General features: G+C 40.4%; 2 protein-coding genes across 2 annotated transcripts; both read right to left on the reverse strand.

Moving 5' to 3' along the window:
- Positions 1 to 554: 554 nt before the first annotated feature.
- Positions 555 to 9,851, reverse strand: kcnf1b (potassium voltage-gated channel, subfamily F, member 1b). Its single transcript, XM_053434988.1, has 2 exons — positions 8,370 to 9,851; positions 555 to 577 (listed from the first exon to the last, which is right to left on the reverse strand). Exons 1-2 carry the CDS (start codon positions 9,676 to 9,678, stop codon positions 555 to 557), a joined length of 1,332 nt encoding a protein of 443 aa, XP_053290963.1. The 5' UTR covers positions 9,679 to 9,851.
- Positions 9,852 to 9,982: 131 nt separating this feature from the next.
- Positions 9,983 to 19,502, reverse strand: atp6v1c2 (ATPase H+ transporting V1 subunit C2). Its single transcript, XM_053434768.1, has 12 exons — positions 19,374 to 19,502; positions 18,253 to 18,320; positions 17,599 to 17,684; positions 16,904 to 16,998; positions 16,497 to 16,588; positions 16,322 to 16,417; positions 16,173 to 16,241; positions 14,151 to 14,243; positions 13,970 to 14,057; positions 13,779 to 13,876; positions 13,558 to 13,687; positions 9,983 to 11,215 (listed from the first exon to the last, which is right to left on the reverse strand). Exons 1-12 carry the CDS (start codon positions 19,500 to 19,502, stop codon positions 11,126 to 11,128), a joined length of 1,134 nt encoding a protein of 377 aa, XP_053290743.1. The 3' UTR covers positions 9,983 to 11,125.
- Positions 19,503 to 20,862: the final 1,360 nt, after the last annotated feature.

The following is a 20,862-nucleotide window of genomic DNA, read 5'->3' on the forward strand; positions in this document are numbered from 1 at the left end:
ATATACTAAATGTATATAATTATATTATCATTACAGGTGATTATTGTTATTACATGGTTACTGAGAAGTAATGATTACATTATTACATGCAAACTTAAGAAGTGATGTAAGCGCCAAGGATTCCGGAGATGGGATCGTTTGGTTCCCTTTTTCTTCTTTGGGATTTCTCTTTCTATATTATAATTTGTTTTATTCCCTATGTTTTGTGTACACCACAGTAATGTTGGAAAGAGAATATGTTGTATCTCTATCCTTCCTGGTCAGTTTTAAATTGACATGTGTGTCCCCGGGCGTTCAGAGTGTTAGTACCACAGTTATGAACCTGTGGCCCAAACTACACCGTGTACAACAGTTCTATTCCTGTCCTTCCCTCCAGGAGTGACTGCCTGCCTGCAGTAGCTCTGCAGCCAGTGACATTTTAAAGAGCAAATATGAAGAAATGAATGTGAAAAAGAAGCGAGCTCAACCTTATGATTGAGTTCCCATCCATGATATTTACAAAAGTGAGGAGCCCAGAACAGAGTTATGAACACATTATCCTCAGTTGGGCTTTCTCAAGTTTCCCTATTTGCTCGGGCTGAACATTTTTTTTACGGGAGGATTAACATTATTATTTTATTCATTGAACTATGTTTGATCAAATCCAAAAGGTGGTGATTGCTCATCAGAGGATTATTAGTCAAATACATTGCCATAATGTGCAAACCAGTTATTGTGTTTTCACTTACTTCTGGTGTCTAATGTTATAATGTGTGTAAGTTTTGAGATTGTTTTGCCTCAACCCAATCATTCTAAAGTTGTCTTAAATGTTGTACGTTGCACGAAATGTTGTATGTTTGCCCTGCCCCTGGATATGAAGTGTTCCCTCCAAACAGAGCCACAATTATCCTGGATAATCCACAGACCTCAATGTTAGTACTGGTAGTTCTCATAGGTTTGAGAGGAAGATTTTCCATTCTAATTGTTTCACTTCAGAAAAAAATATGATATCTCCACAAATTGTTCACAAAAAAGATAAAATTTTGGTTGGATTTTGGTGTATTGTCTTAAACACTGACAAACCACCAATTTAATTAAATTCATATATTTATATTTAATATACTTCTTCATTGCATTTGAATGCATCCAAAACACATTGATGTTGAGACAACAACCCACTAATCAATTGACTATAAAGTTTGGTAAGAGTGCAGCCACTGAGCTCTTATATATAGACTCACCGTCTGATACAGTATTTGTACCATAAATTAGAACATATACATAGGTCAGTGCCTGTTGGCCCAGCACACCAACAAAAACACAGAATAACTTCTTCACCCCCTGCCAGTGAAGTGGCCTTTACAGGGGGAACATGCATTATTGACCAAGAAGTCCTTTTACAAAACTGAAAAGTGAGACACAAAGAGTCTCCAGCGATGCCATTTGTAAACACATTCTCTGAAAGAGGCGAGCTGCACTAAAAACTAGACATAGTGACCAGCTGTGAGCAGGTGGGGGCCCAGGAGGAGACCAAAAGCAATCATGGAGCAGGCTGAGTGCTCGCCCTGCATCGGAGCGGCAGAATGAAAAAAACGAATGTCTGAAAGGACACCTTCCTGCTGCTTTTACAGATTAATTGTCGGGATCAATAATTTAGCTGTCAGAGGGACTGTCGTATCCAAAGCGCAGAGACAAAAGGGTTTCTCACTCCACTCATCAAGATTGCCGTCTCCCACTTTTGAAATAAACTGGGGCCGAATCCAGAGCCTATCTTGACATCAAGGAAGTGAAGTTGTTACTTTTTTTCAGACTTTTTCGGGTCACACTGAACAAGACGGCGCCAAGATGTCACCAGCATCAGAGTCCAATGTAGAAAACAAGAGAAAATTCTGTGAAATCACCAAAAGAACACACTCAGCCTGCGTATGTTTGTCAGACAGAAGCTGCCAGAAATACATTCACAGCCTGAGTCACTGCTCAAATCCTCCTGGCCTTGAAGCACATATCACATGAAAACACCAGATACATAACTTCATTTCTCTTTGACAAACACAACTACACAACACAGGACTGACTTTTAAAATATTATTTTCAAAAAAATGTCTTATAGGTGCTGCAACTCAACGTGTATAAATTTAAGCCTTCAGGTCAACCCCACAGGATCCTCTTTGTTTGGTCCACATGCACAAGCTCGTTTTTGGACACTATAATATTAATATTAAATAATATTAGTTCACTGATCAACAAGTTGTGTTAATGTGCCCAGAAACGCATCACTGCTCCAGAATATCCAGGGGAAAAGACTCCAGACGAGCAAACATGAGCGTAAACTTTGTGTATTACAAAAAAGTTTTTTTCTAATGTTCTTTTATAAAAAAAATTGCAATACAGTTCAAATATAACATCCATTTCAGTACAATTCTTTCATCTCAATAAATTGACACTTCTTTCTTTAAAATAGCAGGCGTTCAGACAGAAAACAGTCCTGGTTTGAAACATGCATGAGGGTGTGTTGGTGGGTGGGAGAGTGTCCAAGGGGAGGGAGACTGATCACTGGACTGTGATTTATTGTTTACTCTTTATGACTCTAGAACAGGGGTGTCAAACATACGGCCCGCGGGCCGGATACGGCCCACCAGGGGGTCCAGCTCGGCCCGACGGATTCAAGGCATGCGCTAAATTAATATTAAAAAAATAAAACGTTAATTTGTTAAATCATCATCGTATCAGTGCCAGCATGAAATACCAGGAGCGGAAAATGTGACATTGGGAAAGAGGCGTGGCACACCCTGGACAGGTCTCCATCACAGGACTGACATACAGAGACAAAAAAACAATAACATACACACAGCAAACCAACCATTCAGATTCTCCGTACCTGCATGTCTCTGGGCTGTGGGAAGTTGGAGGACCCAGACCCAGAACCTTCTTGCAGCACGGTCTAATGCTTGAATAATTTACAGAAACATTCATGATAGCACAATGGTAATTATAATTGGGTTGTATTTAATAGGATTTCTTTAACACCTCCATCACAGCACAAGTTTGATTGAATGTCATCAACAGTATTGGATAAAGTGCCTACTGAAAAAGTCATCACATTACAGTAACACTTTATAAGTAATGAGTTAATGACAAAAACTGGTCTCTAAAAATGATTTGACAGATTTAAAAGATCCGCTGTATCTTACTTTAAACTTCCAAATCATCTGCATTGACTATTTCCAATGAATTCTTTCCATACAGCATGTGCCTGAATGAATCTGAGAGAAACACCACTTTAACAGATTGATACAACCTGTAAATGTATGTAAGTGCTAAAGATATTAATAAAATATAAAATATTCACCTTTACATGTAAATCAGGGGAGAAATCACTCACCTCCGCCCACAGACTATGGTACTGGTTAAGCATTGCACTGAATCAGACAGTGAAATTACACATGGCAATTTGAATGTGAGTGTGAATAGATGTTGCTCTTCAGTCTGTAATCTATCCCAGGTGTGCTGCTGATATATGTGGATAGAGCATTATTATATATCAGGTAATTCAACTCCTTTCCTGCCCAGCAATAACCTAAAATATCAGTCATGATTCAGACGTATGACTTGCTTTGGACTTCAAGGAAATACTGTGTTGCACTATAAAATCTATTACAGTGAACTGCAGCGTGCATTCGATGTAGGAGTCCAGACTAAAAGCAAAAAGGCTCCGTTGAGGCAGAATAATGAGAGAGACTGTTATTTAAAGACTGGAGCCATGACAACAGAGGACCACTTCTGGTGCGGGGACATTAGCTGTATTCATTTGACACGGAATAAAAAGCTGACGTGAATATGTTGCTATATTGTCGCCTAATTCATGACTTCAGATAAAGGAGACATGGTCTGGTTCGATGTTGAGGACATTGACTTTGACTTACTAATGTTTTAATCTGAGGAATTGGCTGCCTGCCCTTCTAATTGCTGCAAAACACCAGAGTGTCACCATTGTCTATTACTAGACAGTCTTTAATCTGGAGGGGGGCCTTAAAGAGACAGCAGCAAGAAACAACTGTTTCTGACAGAGGCTGAAAAGAGAAGCTGCAGCATTGGACAGTTTGAGGAAAGTGATTTTCTGAACATTAGTGCATGTAAAACATGTTCAACTGATAACACAAATTAAAAGTAGGAACCCAAATTTGAGCATAATGTCTCCTTCAATGTTTTCATTCTCACCAACCTTAGTTGTGATGGTTTCTCCGGCTAATTTTAAATGTGTGATAATGACACAGGGAAAGACAAAGAGTAAACACACATCACAAGGTGCAAGGCGGTCCGAAGCAACTCAATGAAAACAAAGAAGAGCCTGCAGAAGTGGAGTGGCATTAGTGTGCAGGCTCTTCTTTGATAATGATACAGGACAATCAATGTTTGGTGTCTACAAGCTAAATAAGTACTAAGTTAACAGGCTAACTTTCCAAATTCAAATGAGTCATGGCTGATATAAATGTCTATGTGGTCCATAGAAGTGACTCTGGGACCAGGTTGTCAGTAACAGTAACCAGGTTGTCTCATTATCACATTGTACTGCTGTTATGGATCATTTTTACTGTTCTTGTATATTGTCTGGCCACATTGATTGTTGTCCTTTTTAGTTTTCTGTGTTACTCAATCATAGCATAGGTGAAATAATTTTATTCCATGTGAGTGACTGATCTTTGTTCACATGAACAATGTGATATGCAATTTGTCATTCCATATATAATTTTCATTCTGTCTGGGCTATTTTTCATATTTACAGTCTTTGTCTTTTTTATCATTGTTGTGGTTTTAGCTTCATCACTTTACACTTTTTGAATGTATATGTGTCTGTGCTTCTTTGTGACTTTTCTCTGTCTATTTTTTGTAATAAAATCGGGTTATGTTGATCTTAGCAAAGTTTTCTTTCTTTCTTTATATAATTTATCGCAGTAATTTTTTCATAATTTGTTTCTGTGGTGTGTTTGCTGCAATAATTACTATTATAATCCAGCTACGATAAGCCATTACACAAATGAATACCTCATCAACCAAGAGTACAGAGATCAGTCACTTAATCAATGAGTCACTTAGCAACCACTCTGATTATCCATTACAGCGTTTATGTGATGTTTTAAACAAATACTCTACATATTTGATGGATTCAGTTTCTCAGATGTGTAAATGTAATGCGTTAAATTGTCTTAACACAATAGTGAATTTAATACCTTTTGGTTTGGGTCTGTTCTATAGATTTCTAGGTTTATGAACAAATGCAATGACTTGCGGTCCATAATCTGTGTCTTCAGATTTCTACAAACCCAACTGTCAGAATTAGATTAAAAAACACCACTCTTCAAAAACAAACAAAGTGGTGGTTGTGAACAGCATTTGCCATTTTAGAAATGTCACTGTGTGTTTGCTGCAGAGTGGCTGCATCAGTGCCAACTATACATCTCAAAAGACCTGAAATAACTAAAGAAAAACAGGCTGAGTGTGTGTGTGTGTCTGTGTGTGAAACTTTGTGTACCTGAACCCAAACCAACCTATTCACACGCCTACGCTCCAATGTCACTATTACCTGTGGGAACTAATTAAAAATGACTAATCATTAGTTCTAAATCTTCCTTCAGTCAATAGCTATTTACTGTCAAATCCTCTTCCGGATGCTGATGTGCACTCTGGGACTAAAAGGATTGTGGGAGACGTCTTGTGTGAGCATCAAAGCACACGTGTGGAAGCCAGGTATTGACAAGGAGCCTCTTAACGTCTTTGATGCATCGGTTTACAGGTTGTCATTGATCAAACATTAGCAGGAGAGCCTCAGAGAGAAGTGAATTGTACTTTAGAGCGTTGACCTGTTCATACAGTAGCCGCCCATTCTGAGCCGAGGTCAGGGGGTCTGTTTGGCTTTTAAAGGTCAGCGCAGTGCAGCAACATGTTATTTCAACCTGAGATTGAGTCGTCTGTAACATATGATGTTTTATATTTGGTTGAAGTCAATGTCAGATAATGTCTCTCAATCCCCTCCTCATCCTCACGCAGACCCCCTCTCTGTCATTTTTCTCAACATTCAGGGTGCAAACACAGTTTTCACATTGGAATATTTATATGTTTTGCATCACGACCCACCCTTGAAAAAAACATGACAGCGCCAGCGCTTTACATGTCGCTGCATCTGATTGCTGCTCTCTCCGCCGGTGAAGCTGACAGATTATCATCTGAGGCTGGGGGGTCCGAGGAGGGGGAGGGACGAGGGAGTTAGAATTGAGACGGGAAGAAACAGCGGGTGGGGTGGTGGTGGTGGGAGAGAGATGGAGTTGAGGGAGCCAGGGTTTTTTCCGAGTGTTCAACGTGTGTGGGTGTGTACACAGCCTCACTTTGAAGTGTTTTCCCGAAGGGGGACAGCTCCACTTCTCACAGACCACCAACTCGGATCATGTCACACACATGATTCACAGGCTGGAGAAAACAGAAACTCATGCGGCAACATGCAGATGAAGGTGCACACAAAAATATGGTTTACAAACACTCACACAAACACACACACCCACAGTTGTGTCGGGATCACAGATTGTTTTACATTGATTTCCTAGAAACATACATTAACCTTACATTAACCTGACCATAGTTACTACATGCCTTACCTTAACCTTAACCCTAATCTTAAAAATCATCTTCACCTTAAAAAGTCATGATTTAATTATTTACATTGTGTGGACTTGCTTTTTGTCCCCATAAGGAAGACAAGTCCCCTTTGTAAACTTGCACAGTATGTCAGAGTTAGATCCCCACAACATTATACCTGGACAACACACACACGCACATACACACCTAAGCCTAACCTGAACCTAAAGCTAAACCTAACCTTGTGTTATTTCTATAAAATGGCTGAAAAACCAAAACATTTCAAATACAGCTGTGGTACACAAATCAATGCTGTATCAACAAAAGGCACACCGCCTCTTGAGTCTCAAGGTTTAACGGATCCCAGACCTTTAGTGGTCAAATGTCAATACAAAAAGACAGAACTTTATTGAATCCTATAGAAATGATAAATACAAAACCATTTTTTTAAATCTTTGAATATTAATTTCCATTTTCTTGTAACCACTGAACTGTGCAGTTTCATGGACATTTGATTGAGGTGAAAAAATATGGAAATGAGAATAGCTATTAAACAACTAGACAAATAGTTTGTCACGGACATGCACAGACAAGGACTTGTCCTAGAACATAGGACAAGATGCAAAATGTCATCAGATTATAATCAAATTCAAAGGTAAAAATAAGGAAAAGCACACAAAGTGACTATTTATTTCAACAATATCTAGTACATTTTAACTGTTGAAAAGGATCCAACTCTCACTATTACATACACGCAAATACACACCAACTGTTGCTCCAGTTTTTTGAAGGACACCTATTGACATAATGCAGTCTCTAGCCCCTAACCTTCACAAATAAATCCCTCAACTCAACGTCAGCTCTAACTCAAATGTAAACCTAGTTTATCTAGAAGTTTCAAACCAAGTTTTACGACTCATCGCTCGGATAAGTGTAAATTTCCCCTACAACCAATTCTGGAGTAATCTGATTAAAGAAATGAATCTCTTTTATTTACATAGCTTTTTTCTGGGGGCTGCATTGTAAGGCTCATTTTTAGACCCCCCCCCCCCCCCCCCCCCCCCCACACACACACACAATTTGTGTTATGTGGCCATAAACACAGTGAAATAGGTTTTGTTTGCTGAAATCACACTTTTCCAGCATCTCCGTAATTTAGGTGATGAGGGACAAAATCCAGAGTTTAAGGCTAAACGAGAGTCCTCTTTGATCTGAGTCCAGAAGCTGTTTCTCTTTACTCTTATCCCTCTATTTTAAGTTCAACAAGAAAACATGGCATGGAACACAGAGAGAACATTTTACTCAACATACTTTAAGCTCTAAAAGTTTTTGAATCCATCCTTTACCTGTAAATACTGTTAATCAATTTCAGTTCGTATTTTTACCTTTTCCCTCACATGTAACGCCTCTATATTCACATTTCTTTTTTCATGCGCAAGTTTTACTCCCATAATAACAACAGTCTTCACAATGACAAGACTTAGAGGTAACTGGAACAGAGGCAGAAGCAGAACATCACATATTTCCAATTGAAAGCAACAGCAGAGTAAATACAACATTTTCATCATGGCTCTATGTACAGATGTCTCTTTGTGCTGACAGGTCCTAAAGTCTTCTTTTCAATTTGTACGCATAAAAGTTATCTTCAAATTTGGTGGATTTGATGATTGACAGTGATTTTCTGCGCTTACTATGGATTTTAACTTTCTCTTACGATAAAAAGTTATAGAAAGTCTTAGCTTGTTCAAAGTGTTAATCCCTACTTTCCCTGCGCGCCTCCCTGCCAGACTTCAGCTCCATCAGCTCCACCTCATGTTTTGCTGCGGTCTCCAGCACTTTCTGCTTATTATAGAAAACCACAAAGTTATTAATGATGGGGTGGATGGGCAGAGCGATGGCTATCACGCCGCACAGAAAGCTCACGGCTGCGTTGCACTTGCCGAGCGTGGTCTTGGGGTAGATGTCTCCATAGCCCACGGTGGTCATGGTGATGATGGCCCACCAGAAGGACTGAGGGATGCTCTTGAAAAGAGTCTCCGGGTGGCTTTGCTCCATGGTGTAGGCCAGCGCAGAGAACACAAAGATCCCCACGCTCATGTACATGAGGAGCAGCCCCAGTTCTTTGAGGCTTCGCTTCAGCGCGTGGGTCAGAGTCTGCAGTCCGGAGGAATGGCGCGCCAGCTTGAAAATACGCGCGATACGCATGATGCGGAGCGCCTGCACAGCCTGCTGCACGTTCCCAAGCTCCATCATGGATGAGGTGCCGAGGTGGGTGAGGGACAGGACCACGTAGAAGGGTATAATGGCCATGAAGTCAATGACGTTCATGAAGGAGAATGCAAAGTTCAGCTTGTTCGGAGAGGAGGCGAGACGGAGCAGGTACTCCGCCGTGAACCACAACATGCACACAGTCTCGATCCCCTCCAATATCGGGTGCTCCACGAGTTTCCCCTCGGAGTCCGTCACCTGCAGCTCCGGGATGGTTCCCACGCACATCACCACCGCCGACACCAGGATGGAGAGGAAGGATGCGATGGCGATGACGCGCGCCGCCAGGGAGGAACCCGGCTTCTCCATCAGCCGCCACAGGTACCTCTGGCACCGCTGGGCGCGCGTAAAGCACTGGTCCACCTCCATATCCTCCAATATTACCTTCACCTTGTTTGAAATCTCCGTCAGCTCCTCCTCCTTCTCACTCAGGTAACTTTTACAACACTCATCCAAAACGCTTTTGTCTATCTTCCAGAACTCCAGCTCCTTGATGAAGCAGATGGGGCAGATGCCGTTTTTGATGTGGATCTCATCGAAGTAGTAAACGTCGATGATGCACTTGAAGGCATCGGGGTCTCGGTCAAAGTAGAACTCCTTTCTACTCGGATCGAAGTCATCACACAGCGAGGAGACCACTTCGTGATTTTGAGTTGGACATTTCACTAACTCCGCCAGTCTGCTCTCCGGGTAGCGGTTCAAAACATCCCCGAAAAGCACCACCCGGACTCCGCCGATGTTAACAGCAATCTCTCCCTCTGCGCAGAAACCCCTCCTGTAGTTGGGCTTCGGGGTTGTCCACATTGTATTTAATGTTTCCCTGTGTCAATATCAGTCATTTAATAATAAATAAATAAAAATAAAACGTTTGTGTTTAACAAGAATGAATGACCGTTATTTCCGTGCGTAAAATGTTTCCTCCTCAGATTGTGCCATGCGCTGAATGCCACAGTTTGAGCGGCCAGCTTTTCTTAACACTTCCCACCTCTCTCTCTCTCTCTCTCTCTCTCTCTCTCTCTCTCCCTCTCTCTCTCTCTCTCTCTCACTATCTCTCTCTCCCCTCCCTCTCCCCCACCTCTCTCTCTTTTTTTCTGAGCTGCTAATATCTTCCAAAATATAAAAAAAATAAACATTTGTAACAGCAGTCACAAATGTTGTGATGCTGGTTGTTCCACAGAACAGAGAGAGTGCAAACTCAGGTGATCATGTAATGCAGCATCACATGAAGATAAAGGGCTTTACCCAAGTGCAATTTACTTGGTGTATTTACTTATACTCCACTACATTTTAGAGGAAAACGTGGTACTTTTTACTCCACTACATTTTTCTGACAATAAGGTTAGTGCTTAGTTTTCCGAGTGTGATTCTACACCCTCATACTCTTGACCCTTACGAAAAACGTTGTGTTCTTGGGGCCCTAGTCATGTTTCAAATGTTCAAGAGTCCTTAAAAAGAAAAAAACCAAGGTAAGAACCCACTGGACTCAGCAAAACTTAAGTTAAAAGTGTGTTCAACTGGTTTTATCATTGTTGTAATGAGAATAAACAGATTTAACATCCAAGCGGCAAAACCAGAAATATAGGCTTCGTCTTCGAACCTGGCTGGAGCATATTTCCCACAGTGCAACTCCACTGCCCACACTTAAGTTGGAGTTTTACGAGGTGTTTTCAGCTATTTTGACATTTCACAGTAGGAAAAGCATGCGGACTCCGATAAAATGAATGATTGGCTCCCCGTGACTCTCAAAAGGATAACCGGTATTGATACAGATGGACGGATGGATGTGAAGTTATTGTGCGCTTACAGTACATGTTTGTCAAAGGAAAACACTGACCGACATTTTTAAACTGTTCTATAATTCCATGAGCGGCACATCACACAGTTGTCTCTGTGTGTAGACTACACTGTAGTGAAGAGAAGCCAAATCCATCCACGGTTAACCTGACTGGATTATTTACATCTCTGTCTGAAGCAGCCGCTTCCTTCTGCCTCAGGAGAAATATTGAAAAGACTTTCTTGGAAACACCCTTTATCAGATTAGTTTTCTTTTAGTGTTGAGGGCTTTCACACTCTTGGCTCTGAGTGTGAGTGACTGGTCTGGAGCAAGTGCATGAGCCACAGGGTCTCTCATTACTCATCATGGGTCCTCTCTTTGCTGTCCGTGTTGATGTTGCGCTTGGGGCCCCTCCGTCCACGGGCGACGGGGCCCCTCACTGCTTGGTCACTGAGTGGGTCCCCTCTTTGCCAACTGCTAGCTGATCTCCAGCATGCTGGTGTTGATGTCGAAACAGATGTAGGAGAAGTACTCCTGCTGACAGAGTCCTGGGATGTCACAGTTCACCTGTTGGCAGGAGTTAGACAAAGAAAACCCTGGAGCGTTAGACTTATTCAACCCCCTTTATTCTCCTGTACTGGAGCGTCTGTTCACCATGCAAATGATGTTCGTTTCACAGGCTGTTCTGTCTTGTATGTTGTGCACCATAGTTCCACTGTCCTTATTTGCCTGCAGTGAATGTGTGTGTAGTGCAGTAGCCCACACAAATTCTCCCTCTCCTCTCTGCAGTCTGGCAAGACCATGGGTAAATTTGCATGAGACAGATGTCATTTCATGTAGGCCGGACAGCAGATGGCTGACAGTGCTCCTCTCCATTCTGAAATTATCATGAAATCGGGATAAACACTCAACTCCCGAACTGTCAGTGCTTTTATGACAATGGACAAACATTGTCAAGTTCAAGCTAAATTATTCACGACAATCAGTTTCTGAATAAATTCGATTTCAGTTATTTTTTGCCTGAGAATCAAACATTAATAGCAGATAGGCTAAAAGATCATTTAATGCACATTAAAGTACAAGTAACAACTAGAAAAAATGCAACTACACATGGAGCACTGCCGTTGTATTCCTTGACCACTGAAATCTTTGAGTCCATGTGACAACTGGTCAAAATCTTAAAATACTTCCTAAAGGCAGATTTGAGAAATCATGTATATGAGGCCAAATAGTTTGGAGTCCACTGTGCTCTTGACCTTTGACCATAGAAATCTAATTAGTTATTTTTCAAGTCCAAGTGAACATTTGTACCAAATATGAAGAATTCTCTCTTAATGTACTGAGATATGTTCCCAAGAATTGGACTGGCGGATAACCTGAAAACATAATGCCTCGGGCTGGTTGTCAGCAGTGAAGAGGTATTTAAATCCTCCATTGGATGTTAAATATTATTTATTCAAATCAGTTAATCTACATGATTTTCACGTTTTGGAGGAAACAGAAACAATTGTCAACTGACACATACAGAATAACGTGATCTGTGGAGCTGACAGAAGAAAATCATGCACTCTAGAGTGCATGTGACCTGGGCTTGGGTGACAAGGTCACTTTTCACTATCACAGTGAAAGACAGCTCTGGACTGGCTCAGAGACAAGTCTCTGAATGTAAATAAGTGGCTCAGCCAAAGCCCCAGAGTTTGAGAGGGTCTGCCAGGAAGATTGAGAAAAACTGCCAGAATCCACCTGAATAAAGTGATAAAGACTCAGAGCTGTAGCTGCTGACAAAGCCCCAAAACTTCCGAATTAAGGGTCTTAACACTTTTAGAGATTTTTGTTAGTCATGGAATAAGAGTTTCTGGGTTTGAACTGAGTTAACTTCATGGTTGGTTCACATCTGCTCCATCTTTTTGTTCTTTTTGGCCAGGCCTCCAAACTCCCAAAGTTTAATTAAATGGCTTTTTTTTCTGATAATAAAACTGCTCTTTGTTCAAATGTTATTCTTATTGGTTGCGGTCCCCGGGTTGTGTGTGTGTAATAAACAATGATCTTAATAATATTATATTTTTGTGTCACCTTTAAAGGTGCCCATGGATACTTTATATATTTAGGGGAAAAGGGCATATTTAAGTTGACAATGACAAAGTGGTGCACAGAAGAGGGAGTGATATATCATTTTTGGGATAATATTATATTATAATATCTTATATATTATATCATTTTGGACAGATGCATTAAGTCAGATCATATGCAGATAGAAAAAGATAAGTTTTGAATAGTGTTTTGAATGTCCAGAGGCAGGTGGCATTGTGAATCTCCGTTGGCAGAGTAGTCCAGACCATGGGGGCCGCCAAGCTGAAAGCTCTGTAGCCAAAAGTCACCAATCGGGTGTTGATGGTGAGTAGTTGAAGGATTGCAGATTCCTAGAAGGGGTAAAGGGTCGAAGTAGGTCTGATATGTACTGCGTGCTGTACTCTGTAAACTGTTTTTATTCTATCTTCCATTCCTTTCTTCCTTTTATTTATATTTTTCCGGCACGATTCCTTTTTTCCTTCACTAAAAATACATATATATTGTAAGACTGCTTTATGTATAATTAATATTATGCAAGTAAATGTAAAATGTTGTGAACTCTGCCACTCCTACAATAACACAATATGAAAAAATTGGATGCACATGTCTGAAAGGATACAATTATGTAGTAGTGCTGACACTTTATATCCAAAGGGTCAAAGGTCAACTTCACAGTGACGTCATGGTGTTCTGCAAAAACAGTTCACCGGCTGTTATCTAACACTATGCAGCAGCAGAAGGGGAGGATGTGACCATGTGGCCTTGGATGAAATATGAACGTAACAGTAGTCTAGTTACAAGCAGCATCAGAATAGGTGAAGGTTAATGTGACCTCTTACGTCTGTTTTGCTGGAAGTGGCTGTGGGATCCAGGTGCATGAAGAGTGAGGCCAGTTCTCCTTTGAGTTTCTTCGAGCGCTTGCTGTCGGTCAGCAGCAGCAGAGCCTGATAGTTTATAGGTAGTCCATACCTGGGAGTGGGATATCATCATGAGTCTACTCGCACATGCTCCACATGCCAATGGTTTACTAAAGTTGGGAGTACATGATATCACCACTGACCTGAGGACTGATTCCACAAACACCCTCAACGCTTTCAAGTGGATCCAGGCTGTAAATAACTCCCTGAAATTAACCTTCAGCCAGCGCAAAAAGATTCCCTGTGGAGGAGCAGAGCACAAATATCTACACAGCACACACACACACACACCAGAATTCAACTCTACAGAGAGAATACATGATGCTTGACTCACACATTGTTCCTTCTTGTGAACGCTCAGCTGCTTCCTCTCCTGATGCTTCTCCTCCTCCTGATCAAAGCGATACTCACGCACAGTGAACCTGTGGATCAGAGGCTACGCTGTGGTAACTGACACAAACAACACGTCTTTGACCTGATGACGGATTGCTTTCTGGAAATCCCCTCCTGCTTACTTGCTCTCCTGGGCTCTGGCTTTAAATTCACTCACAGCCCTTTTGAAAAGCGTGACTGAGAAAACTCCCCCCTCTCCGTCGTCATGCAGCTTCCTGATTGTCACACAAACAAACATGACAGAGCAATAGAATGAACAATTAAAGCCGGGTGATACTGATAACTATACTTTATATCAAGCATTGTGAAGCTTATATTGTTTTATTCTATGTATGATAAGGGGAATAACCATCATTTTTGGTATTGTTGATGCATGTTTTCTAGCTATATACAGCTAACTGGCATTTACAGTTGTTCCCCTCTGGATGACTTGGAATAATTTTGGTGATCTGGTGATTTGGAAATCCTTCCTCTGGCCCAAGTTTGTTGATTTAAAAACATCCTTCCGGACAATAGGTTGCGTGAGAGGTTGAGGATGAATCATATGTTCTACTGTATTCCCCTTATTAAGAAGAGAGAATAATCTTTATTACATGAAATGTCATGTTCAAAATCCTGAAATGTTCTGCTGTGCAGATGATGACAGGTGCTGAAACTTAACTTTCTTCCTTTCCTTTTTTGTACTTTTTTTTTTCTAAACAGTGGAGCATCTTGTTAGCTTGTTTTAGGCTGGGCTCATAAAGTGCATGACACACTAATACAAATCAATTTGTACGATACCAAAAAATGACCAACCTTTTTATTTCTTTGTGATTAAAAAAATCCAAAATGGATAATTATTTCAATTTTTGTCTGAAAGGTGAATGGATTGTTTTGCTCATGGTGAAATTAGTTTTCATGCCACATTAAACTCAGTGAGGAGAGGTTTCTTGGTTTTCCCATTTGGCAGCAGAAGCCTACCAACATTAAATCCATGACAGTGTTTCTTAAGTTTCATGAGTAGGTGTGATATATCTTTTTTTTTCAGACTGAAAAACAATCAACTGTATATCACAACTTGTCTGGGGCTTCATCATCACTGACAGGCTGATAGGAGCAATCATGTCTGCTCACATTATAGTTTCCTGTCGACTAGACTGGCCTCTGCTGGGCAACACTGACAAGCAATACATTTATTTTCTTGTAGTTTACTCATCCATTCATTTATCAATTAATTTATCCATCAGCTGTAGTGTTTATCCTTTGAGGGTTGTAGGGAGGCTGAAGCCAATCCCAGCTAATATTGGCAGAGAGCTGGGTGCACCATGGAAGAGGACTGCATACATATATACAATATAAAATAGTAAGTAAGTTAATATTTTGTTTTTTTGTTTGTTGTTTTGATTGGAACCACTCTGCAGTAATACTGTAACATGTTATTGACTTGTTTCCTTCCCAAGCAGAAAACAGCCGTGACGTTAACAATGGATTTGTGAGCTGCTGCTTTGAAGTCTCAGGTTTGGCATTTGGTCAGAGTTCAAGGAAACTGTACGCCCACCTACACCTGCACCCATTGGACAGTATCAATCACATAGTATCCATGCCCCAATGCAAATCATCATCTTGTTTGTTCTACTCTTAATGGGATACAAATTTAGAAAATGGACAAAATGCTGTATTGAAGAAGACTTGAAACATGATGTTATAACTCAAGTGAGAATTAGGGTCTTTGTCTTATGGACATCTGTAGTAACTAACTTCTTTTTTTTTGTCATTCAATACAATATTACAGTGGGTTTCAGGCACTTCCCAGTCTACAACCCAGTTGGTTCAGTTGTTTTTAATGTGCATCTTAACCACTAGGTGTCATAAATCATAGACTCTGAACCTTTAAAGGCCCTGGTTTTTCCTCTCATCAGGGGGAGTTGAGCGTTGGTAGCATTGCATGATTTTAGTCATTTACTAATACGTGGTTTTTATGGAGGGCACTTTCACATTTTGCTTTTGGAAAAGCCCCTGGTTTAAGTAATAAGACTCGCTACGCCGAACTCTCCCTTTCTGCAAGTAATAGAACACCTGTGGTTACTGAGCCTGACCCTTGGATGTTGAGCTTAGCCAGTGCAAGCCTCGATCAAGTGGAGTGGTTTTCTCTCAAGGCGACTCACCTGCTCGACCGGGGAACCACAAACTGTGACAAAGACTCATAGGTCCTCTCCCACTGCAGGTAGCTCCCTCTGGGAGCAAAACACATTCAAACACATCAGGAATATCACAGTATACAGTTTCACACTAACACTCCTGTTATATCACTGACCTGGGCACCACTACCAGTAGAGTGGTGAGGTACTCTGAGACCACCAGGTCTTCTCGCCTCACAATGTCATTCAGACTGCGAGTTTGCAAACTCCCCCTGGAAAGAACGTCACTTTTACATTTAGATTATACACATCATTATGTGGGTTACTTCATCTTTAATGGATGTTACTCACTCGAGTTTGCGCTCAAGGCTCTGCAAGCTGGTTTTCACACTGTTGTACGTCGCAGCTCGACATTTCAATTCCGTCTCCACCTGAGAAACTTCCTGGCACACATGCAGATATAAGGTGAGGAAGTTGTGAGCTCAAGTGAATGGTTCTATCACTGGAGCTCAGCCCACTTTTGAGGGGTCCAATCACATTCGAAGACTATATATAAATTCCACAAGTTTCATAACTGTTTCACCAAGTAATTTGCTCCATGACTGAAGCAAAGGACAATGTGATTTCCATTTCACTGACTTTCAATGTGTCTTTTTGGATCATGTAACTTTGTGAAAGAGATCTCCGGTAGCTGGTTCTGACTGTAATAAATATATTTATACAACACTTATTAAACCCTCATTTTCAGCAGTCTCTACCTTGTTGATGATATCTGCCAGGCTGGAGAGAGGCAGTGCTGTGGGATACTTGGCTTTGTCCCACTGAAACTTTGTCACATAGCTCATTAGGTCCACTGAGAAGCACACACACACAGTCATAAGTCGTGACCTGACTCCAAACCAAACATTTGCACAATTGTAAAATAAATCACACCACCCCACAGTGAAATTTGTCGTTCAGGAAACAAAAGGTGTAAAAGCGCTTTAAAAACACACACTTTGCACAAGAAGGCTCACACATCATTGCACTGCAGCTCAAAGAGCAGATAAAATACCCCTCAGAGACTTGAGGTAAGCTTTCAGGGGCGACAGGACGGCTGTCTGAGGCACGCCGTGGTCTGAGGGAGGAACAGGACCAGAGACAGCGGTTAGCCTGGTTTATGTTTTCCTGCTGCTTCTGTGAGTTTGCACACGGAGCATGATTTAAGCAGCTCTTAGTTTCATTTGCAATATACATGCACCCTGTGGTTACTATTCACTTACTTGATGAGTTTGTAAACAATGTAATCAACACCCTCATGGTTTTTGTGTGTGTGTGTGTGTGTGTGTGTGTGTGTGTGTGTATGTGTGTGAGAGAGAGAAAGAGAGAGAGAGAGAGAGAGAGAGAGAGAGAGAGAGAGAGACAGAGAGAGAGACAGAGAGAGAGAGATAGAGAGAGAGATAGAGAGACTCACCTCCATTGGCTAAGGCGTTTTCCAGCACTTTGTCAGTAGAATGCTCCATCACCTCCCTCATACACTGACATGTTTTTTTGATCACACTGAGCAGACAAAGGGGAATAATATACAATATGTCATATATCATATGATATATATATTATAAACACTCACAGATATCTGTGGATTTAAAGAAGCATTAATTATTTCGTCTCGAAATGTCGGCGAATCACCCTATCTGGCAGTGTTAGCAGGCCAATATACCTTTTGAAATAAAAAAGTGGAACTGGGCTTTTATTTTAGTGAATAAAGACATACAACTGAGAACAGAGACAGAAAACAATGAGTCAAACTTATTTCGAGTAAACTAATAAATAAATCTGTCTGGTTTGATCTCGTTAGGCCACATTTTGATGTCGTAAATAGGCCTCCCCACTTACACTGCGTCCGCTCAGCAACAATGAATTTAAAATCAGGAGGGAAAACTAACCGTCAGCTGCCCCTGACCATCAATTAATCATGGCGGAGACCGCACACAGGCTTAGAGTTACTGGTCTTGAATAAGGACAAAGCTGCACATTAACCTGCAAACGTGCAATGACCACTGGGGAACACCAGGATACATGCTCGAGCAGCTACACAGTTTGCTTCATACTTTAACAGATGTTTTACCTCTCAGTCAGTATGTCCAGTTTGGAAAGATCATCTGACATAGTGAGCAGACTGTCCAGTATTCCCACCTGCAGTCACAGCATAGACAGTACAGTTAGTGGTGGTAGCGCTACACGGGCTGACGCATCATCCATCCGACATCATCCAGAGCTCAAATCACTAAACACAAGCCATCAGTGTATACAAATTAGTTAAGAGGGATTTATTTGCGGAATATAAAATAATCCTAGGGATATGTGTATTTCATCTAAATTGTAAGAATAGTTTTTTTCTTTATCCTAAAATGGGGCCATTTTATGAAGCCCTTTAATTTAAATACCTAATATTTACATGGGGGCGGGTACTCTCTATGGCGCCCGCCATGTTTTTTTATAGTCGTCAAAACTGGACAAACTAAGCGGCTTTTGAGTTTTATAACAACTGAAGGACACACATGTTCTCTTTCATGTTTGGAAGGGGAGGGTGAGGTGAGGGGTATTCAGCTGCAACATGCAACATCACCTCTAGATGTCACTACATTCTACACACTGAACCTTTAACAAGTGATATCAAAAATTTAACGCGAGGAAACTGTTAAAAAAACTATTTGAAGATCACACAGGAATAGAAAACAGAAATACAAAATATTACAGATTAGAAAAGAGTAACACTAAATAAATTAAAACATTATAAAATCATTAAAATAGTTGCTAAAATCAACACACCTATACAAATGTGTCTTTGAGAGAAAACATTATAAAATAATTAAATAAATGAAGCTAAAATCAGAGTAATATGTTCTTTTAGCAGATTAGAAGGGTTTTATATTTTTGAATGGGTTTGAACAGCAGTTCAAACGTGACCCCTGTCAGCTGAGGTGAACAGTGATCTCTCTCAGTTAAATAGGTCAGATGGAACTTTTGCCTCAAACTGTAGAGAGCAACCCGAGCCTTCATCCCATCACCTGAGAAGGACACCAAACACCATCATCCTCCTCAGCAGTGCACTACTGTACTTGAATAAACACAGAACTAATACACAGTTGCAATTATTCTTCTCCTTAGTTCCTACAACTTCCATGTCTGTTTATTTATTCTGTATAATGTATCTGACTCCGTCAGGCAGACGACAAACAGCCTCACCTTGAGATCAGGGATGGAGAACTTGCAGCAGGTGGCCCGGCTGGTTTTGGCAATGGTGCGCTTGAGTTGCTCTACACTGTTTAAACTGGTTTTGTCCAGTGGGACAGAAATCAACCACAAGTCTGTCATAACTCCCCCGGTGTTTCACATAGAGACCCTCAGTCAAAATCCTCCCCGCGTGAACAGGATTTGGCAACAAACAGTCTGTGACCCAGAAAAAACAAACACACAATAACATTAAAATCATACAGTCTCTCAAGCTAAGATTACATGCAACATTTATCTTAATTTTACACATATTTATAAGTGAAAAATGTCATATTTGATCATTTTTTTCACTAGATTATTGAATTATTAAATGTTCTGTTATCATATTAACATCTCTCTTTGTTTATGGCAACATAAAGTTAAACAAAAATATTAAAAATGAAAGATGAATAAGGTATTAAAGCCTCTTACCGTCAGGTCATCCTCATGACTGTCCTGTGTTAGTCCCTCAGGGAGAATGTGAGCAGCAGCTCCACCTGAGACTGACAGACTGACAGACACTGTCAGAGGATGACACCAAGCTGGTACATCACTCCAAGTCATTTGAACAAGTAGAGGTGTTGTAATCAAGTTATCAACACTAATTTCCCTAATGCTGTAGTTTCATTTTTACTTTTGAACACATGTGCATCAAAAGTCTACAGGTGATCAAATTTAAATAACTTTCATACTGCCACAATTTGGAAAGTCAGGAAACCACACATAGAATGATGTCAACTCCTTTTGGGTTGTTTCTATACATTTATTTGCATTTATTTTGTCATTCTTATAGAGGTGTGGTCTTGATGAATGTATTATAAACGTTCTCAGTTGTTTGATCCATGCGATTAAAGTGTTTTGTAAAACTCAACAGAAATAGAAATAGCTTTAGCAAGTAAAGAAAATCAATTACTAATTTCTTAATGATTAATATCTTATAATATTTCAAAAAGCATAAGAGCTTCATTTAAAAAATAATAACTGAAACAAAAACTTCAAGAGAGCTGCCTACAAAGATTTAACTTTAAAAATAACAATAATACGTTTTTTTAAATATGTTTTTTTTGTGATGAGGAAATCAACACTACGGTTCTCATGTTTTAACTTGAGCCTTACAACAACCCACATTGGTGTGATATGTACAGCTGGGTGGAACCTAAACTCTTATAAAGTCAAATTTAGAATCAAGATGAAGGATCAACATTATGATTTGCTGTAAAACACTTCAAACACACAGATTTTAAACCATTCGGGTGTGACTCTATTTCTAGTCTTGATGAGAGAGTCCTTGATGTATATGAAGAAGAAAAAGACCAAAATAACCTTTGCATTACTAGAAGCCCTCTAACTATGACAATTGTATCTTGTTTAATTAATCTTCTTCTGTGTATTTGAGTTATATCGTTGAGTGCTCCGTTCTATTTAGAGCTTATGACACTATTGAGCTTCCATATCGTATTGT

Source organism: Pleuronectes platessa, chromosome 11 (assembly GCF_947347685.1).
Source record: "Pleuronectes platessa chromosome 11, fPlePla1.1, whole genome shotgun sequence".
Taxonomy (NCBI): Eukaryota; Metazoa; Chordata; class Actinopteri; order Pleuronectiformes; family Pleuronectidae; genus Pleuronectes; species Pleuronectes platessa.